At 38.0% G+C, this 6520-nt stretch overlaps 1 protein-coding gene across 1 annotated transcript; it reads right to left on the bottom strand.

The window, feature by feature from the left end:
- Positions 1-2405: 2405 nt before the first annotated feature.
- LOC114544258 (stress response protein NST1-like) lies at positions 2406-3159 on the bottom strand. The gene is made up of 2 exons (XM_028562939.1): positions 2816-3159; positions 2406-2769 (listed from the first exon to the last, which is right to left on the bottom strand). Exons 1-2 carry the CDS (start codon positions 3157-3159, stop codon positions 2406-2408), a joined length of 708 nt encoding a protein of 235 aa, XP_028418740.1.
- Between the last annotated feature and the right edge of the window lie 3361 nt (positions 3160-6520).

The raw sequence follows: 6520 nt of genomic DNA on the forward strand, positions 1-6520 counted from the left end.
TGTTACGCGGTCACTGTTCAAAAATCGTTCACTGAGGGTCATGCATAACATTACGTCAGCATAATGAAATGTAAAATTGAATATCGAAATGCAAACGAGAATAACTGAATACGAGACCTTATTCCTAAATGCAAGGTGCAATAAGTAAATGCTTTTTTCCAGTGCATAATACTCATAGTTAATTATGGCGGAAATCACCCCTCATACATTAACACCCCGTCCTTCATTCTTTCTAATTTACAGTTTTCTGTAATAGCCTTTTCTTCCTTATCTTTTCCCCATTGACAGGGTTCAGGACTTTAGCCTGGTTTTTAATTTTGTTAAGCAACAAGGTTGGGAAAATTGTTTTCCTTCTCTTAACTACTGCACCAAAATTAGATGATGTGAGCCTCTTATTGCGCTCCTCAAACCATTTCTCACTGGAAGATTGATCCCTGGTATTTTTTTCAATTTGGAATACTTCTGAGTGTGTAATATTTGCAGCATGCTTTAATACGGACCTTAAGATCTACGACTCGACCTTGACGTCAACCTCATATCCGAGTAGAGCACTAGGGAGGACGCGGTCGAGCGTCGTTTTACTTCCGTTTAAGATTCACAACGTTGCAATTGACAACGTTGACGTCATATTGTAAACAAACAAATTTGAAAATTTCAATTAAAAAAGGTATTTTTCATCATGTAAATGAATTTTAAAGAGCACTCATAACAGTTTGTTATGCACTCGGAGATATAGACAACGTTGAGTTTGCAATTCTAAGCCAGTTGTACACGCCCAAAAACTTATATTTACCGTACGAATCATATGGGCGATTCAAGCTTGACGAATTGGGGGAAGACGAGTGTTTTGCTAATTTCAGTTCAGAAAACATGACATTCCAGATCTAGCTGCGGCTTTGAGGATTCCTGAAGTTTTACTGCCCACAAGAACGATATGCAACGGAACAGAAGGCCTTTGTCTCAAGCTTCGGCGTTATAGTATCCTTGCCGTTTGAGTGATCTGGTTCCGCGCTTTGGCAGACCAGTGCCAGAGCTATCGATGATCTTTAACGAAGTGATTTCGTTTGTTTACGAACGCCACAACCACCGTATTAAACAGTGGAACAATCTGCTGCTTAACCCCATACAACTGGAAAGATATGCAGAGGCTATCACAAACAAAGGAGCAGCACTTACAAATTGTTTTGGGTTCGTTGATGGGACTGTGAAAGCGATTTGTAGGCCAGACGAACACCAAAAACATGTTTACAATGGCCACAAGAGGCACCATGCCCTGAAATTTCAATCTGTGGTAACCCCAAATGGCATTAGCAAACCTTTATGGGCCTGTGGGTAAGTACGTGCATTTTTAACCTGATCTTTTTATTCTGAATTTGATTTTAACAAATCCCTTTAAAGGTTACTTTGCATTTATCCAGTCTGGGGGGACAGGTAATAAGTGTTAAAGTGTTAAATCTGTTTCTTTTTATTTGTAGAGGGAAAGAGACATGATGCTGGCATGCTTCGATACTCGGGGCTAATGGAAATGCTGGAAGAGCATGCCTATGGCACAAATGGGCAACCAATGTGCATTTATGGGGATCCTGCGTACCCACTCAGGACTCATCTACAAGCTCCATTCAGACTAGTACAACCTAATCCTGACATGGAGGCATTTAACAAAAGTATGAGTAGTGTTCGTGTCTCTGTAGAATGGCTTTTTGGGACATTGTCAATAGTTTTAAATTTGTTGACTTTAAAAAGAACTTAAAAATTGCTTTAAGTGCTGTTGGAAAAATGTACATTGTATCGGGTATATTGAGAAATTGCATTACATGTATGTATGGCAATATAACATCTGAATTCTTCGACCTTCCACCACCTAAAATCCAAGAGTATCTTGCTGAAGAATAATTCATGAAATACATTATAAACATCAAGAAAAGTTTAATAACATAGTTCTTACAAATAGATATGATAGCCTAACAGGCTGACATTCATTTTATTATTATTACTGTTATTTCAAGATTGTTATTAGGGGCCATTTCACAAAGAATGTTCAAGTCATGGGTCAGAACAAATGCAGGCATAGGGGGTGTAGCAATCATTTTGCCTCCATTTAAAATTTTAACTCTATATTAACTAATTTTTTTCTTCAATGAGGAATTTAACAATGCTGTGAAATAATAGCTTTTTCCACTGAGATATACAAGGTGCATGCATACCTTTTTGCAAACATTGCAGATGTTTGAGGGGAATGGGGTCACCAATTCAGAAAATGCTAGACAAGGGGGGGAAATCCATCAGAAATCCTTTGTGAAAGGCCCTCATTTGTTTACCTTATGTAACAGTTATAATAACAAACAGTTGGGTAGAACACCGTAACATTTAAACATTAAAAAGATTCTTACCCATATTTCAATTGTTTATTTTGACAGTTTCTCAATGATTCCCATCAAAAGCTGCTGCTGTTGGGCTTGTGACTGGAAAAAGTTCATTTGCATTTGTTGCATTTGCATCATTTGCATTATATCTTGATGCTGCTTTTCTTCTCGCTCTATTTTTTTCTCTTCCAGTTCAACATCTTTCTTCCTCATGTCTAATTCCTTCTCTCGATACTCATTCTCATTATCCATCCTTTCCCGTAAAAAACTCAAAGCCTCTGACCCATTGCTTCTTCTCTTTTCTCTTTTCTCATTCCCATCAGCTAATGCTTTTCTCTTCTGTGTTTCTTTTAAAGTCTCCATGGCCTTCAACCTCATATCTTCTGCATTTTCTTTGTCTTCTTGTCTTTTTTGTTTTTTCTGCTGTGTCTTGCATATACTCTTCACTATACTTTTCCTCAAGTTCAAGGATTTCTTCCAGTAAGACATCTAACTCTGACATTTCTGGAGATATTCCAGACCCGCGCTCTTCAGCTGAAATTTTCTTTTTAAATTTTTCAGCCAAAAGTTTGAAATGATCACGAACAGATCTCTGAGATACAGAAAATTTTGGAACCTTCAAACCGTTCAAAGAATCTGCTATCTTTGTCCATAACTGACCACGGAGATTTGTTCGGGGTTTAGCTTTAAATGGGTCGACTAAAAGTATCTCCCGGCCCAGCAAAACATCGTGTTCATCTGACCATTCCATCAGATCAGTCGTGTCTGCGACTGCAAAAAATGAAAGAGCTGTCATTTAGCATTTTTTGTCTTTAGAAAAAAAAATATGAAAATTATCTATTTACTTGTATAGAAGTGATTAAAAACAAGTTTTAAATACTGATAAATGATACTTACAGCAACTAAAATGACCAGAAAATTTAAAAAAGCGTTCACGTTGTAGCTGGGACGCCAAACTACTTGTTTTCACGTTCTCGACCTTTTTCGACGACGCCAGGTTTGCGTCGCATGCGCATTTACTGCAAACATTGCAAAACTACTTCCGCTTGCCGTTGTAGATTATTGACGTCGTAGATCTTAAGGTCCCTAATTCCTCTACTGTGTCACTATAGCTATTTGATTGTTCAACCGAAATGGACTGTAAATTATTTAAAACTTCTTTACGGATAGCAGTGTCATTAAGATTCATAGTGAGGAATTCAGTGTGTCTTCAGTGATTCATAGTGAGGAATTCAGTTTTGATGGAAGATTCTGGTGGGCAGCCTCGAATATGGCTTACAATCATTTGACTTTAGCAACCATCCAAGATAGCTTTCCTCCTGATGAGAATTCAAACTGCTGGCTAATTTCCTGATTTCAGTTTGTTTGATTACTTTAGCAAAATTTGGGGTGGTATTATACACTTCATTGGGCAGTTGTGATTTTTTACACTTACTATTGTTTTCACTATCCTTCTCATAGACAGCCTTTTTAAAAAAAATGCTTTCATACAGGACTGCCTCATCAGACTCATTCTTTCTAGGTACATGCCATTGCTGTAATAATTGTGTGCAAGTAAGGTGATCCAGGACTTCGGTGAGGTGTAATTGTTTATATTCAATTATCTGAAACAGTCGCGATATTGTATATCAATTGTCGCGAAGCTGTAGTCGAGATATATATATATAATACATATAGTTCAGTTGACATATATGATCACATGATCCTGTGAACACATGTTTTGTTATGCGCTTCTCTATCGTATTAAAATGTTTATGTAAATGTATTTGTATATGTAAATGCAATAAATCAAGGAAAATACTTGCTGTTTCCTCCATCATTCATTTGAAACCTGCAGATCAGTACATGGTGGCATGAACAGGATCAGAATGAAGGAGCTTGCAAGATTACAAGCCTCACAATGTGCTCACAAAGCGCATGTGAGTAAAGTGGCAAACAAAGCAAGCAAAATTCTGCAAAAGGAAGACCCAGACAAAGCCGAGTTATGTAGCCTGAAAACATCTGTTGAACAACTGGTAAGAAAAAGGGACTGAATACGAGATTTAGACAGATTCTGTTTTGGTAGTTTGGACATTATTTAGGAGGCGGAGGGAGTGCAGGGTGTAGTAATGTGTGGGGTCTGTGGGGTCATCAGTGATCGGAAAGTTACTGGAGTTTTGCTCTACTGGGGGTTCCAGGTTTATGGTTGAGACTGGACAACGGCTCAATGTTTGCATGCGTGTTCACATTTTGGGTATTCCAGATAGATGGAATAGATAGTGTATTCGCAAGGTTATTTTCTTCTATTGTAGTAGGTTGTTCGTTGGTATCGATTCTAGTATTGATAATATCAATGTACTTATGAATATGGTTTTTAAGTTACAGCTCAATTCTTCAGCTGTGAATATCTCTGCCTCTAGTTCTTCTGGGCTTGTGATCTTCGCTTGGCCTATATTTTCTGGGAACCCCTTAAACTGGCAGTCTTTCTGGGATTCCTTCGAAGTTGCAGTACGTAGAAATCCCTCATTAAACGGCATTTAGAAATTCAACTATTTAAAGGCACTACTAAGCTATGAAGCATTACACTCAATCACTGGGTTTTAACTTATGAACAGTAACTACGAACAAGCTGTGACCCTCCTCAAGGAAAGATTTGGGCAGAAGCACAGAGTTATCAATGCACACATGCAGGCACTCTTGGACATTCAAGGTCCTAGTGGACAGCTGGAAAGTCTTCAAAGATTCTATGATACACTTGAAACGCACATCCATGGTCTTGCTTCCTTTGGCAAGATGCAGGAGTCATATGGTGACCTCTTAATACCTTAGCAAGTTCCCAGATAACATACAAAGAAACCTAGCACGGGACCACAAAACTCAAGATTGGACCATCAACCAACTTTGAAACACCCTTCAGCAAGAACTAAGAATCCTAGAGGCAGGAAAATTCGTCAACCCAACATCAACAAGTAAGAACAATACCTCGACCATCACATCGTCCTTCAACCCAACTCCCCTCATTGAGTAAAGGCCCCTCCACCTTGTGTCTATTGTAAGAAGGCCCACTCACCTAAACATTGCCAAACAGTCACAGACCACTCCAAGCGAGTGGAAATAATCAAGAAAAAAAATCTATGCTTTAATTGTCTTGGTCATCACTAGGCTTCAAAATGTCAATCAAAGAATCGCTGTGCCAAATGCAACCGCACACACCATACTTAGTCTATGCGAGGAAGAAAAACCAGCTACACAAAAAAATGAAGATACTCAGGATAAAGAAACTCAAAACCAAAATACCAGTCATGTGACCTTGGCACCCACAACACAGATGAGTTATATAAACTCTAGTCCACATCAAATATCATTACTCAAGACAGCCGTTGCCACAGTCAGATCAGATGATACAGCAATTGAAACTAACATTCTTTCGATGAAGGTGCACAATGTACCTTTGTGTCACAATCTCTTGCATTACAACTAAGAGTACAACCATCTGCAAAGGAAACAGTCAAACTTGCTGCCTTTGGTGCAGCTACAACAAAAAGAAATCTCAATGTCATCACAATATCTATTGACACAGAATCTTTAGAAAATATCCCAATTCAATTTCTTTTCTCTTTGTGGCACATGAACTTTTGCAACTGCAAAGGTTAACCTGTGTAGAGTTATAACAATTGTTTAGGCTTTTCTGTTTTACATAAACGTAATAAATATATGCACATTAATAATATGTTTACATCACTTGATGACGCCTCCATAGCTTCGCTTCATAAAGAAAGAATATTCCCAAGTTACAATTGTTTCTGAGAGATTGCGAAGATAAAATGTTATGTACCGAACTGATGCGCAGCGGGTGGCACTGCTGCTTTAAGGTGGTGCTGATTTAAGTAAAATACCAAATTGGTGTTACAGGGTTAATGAACGATACTGACTACGATGGTGTAAACACAACCAGTAATTTTGTGGAAAACTAACAAAGATTGTTCATTTAACATTCTTACAAGCGGAAAGCTCCACAAACCGCCATCATGCATTAGGTGATTATAGTGTAGCCGAGGTAGCTTTACCATTTTCAATAATCACTGGTTGTATTTACACTAAAGAGATATAACGATATTGTTTTAGTTAATATTTCTTAGTATACATCTACTAACTAAAGTTACTTCTTGTTTAAATTT

Source organism: Dendronephthya gigantea, unplaced genomic scaffold (genome assembly GCF_004324835.1).
Source record: "Dendronephthya gigantea isolate DGI-Jeju-01 unplaced genomic scaffold, DenGig_1.0 000706F, whole genome shotgun sequence".
NCBI lineage: Eukaryota > Metazoa > Cnidaria > Anthozoa > Malacalcyonacea > Nephtheidae > Dendronephthya > Dendronephthya gigantea.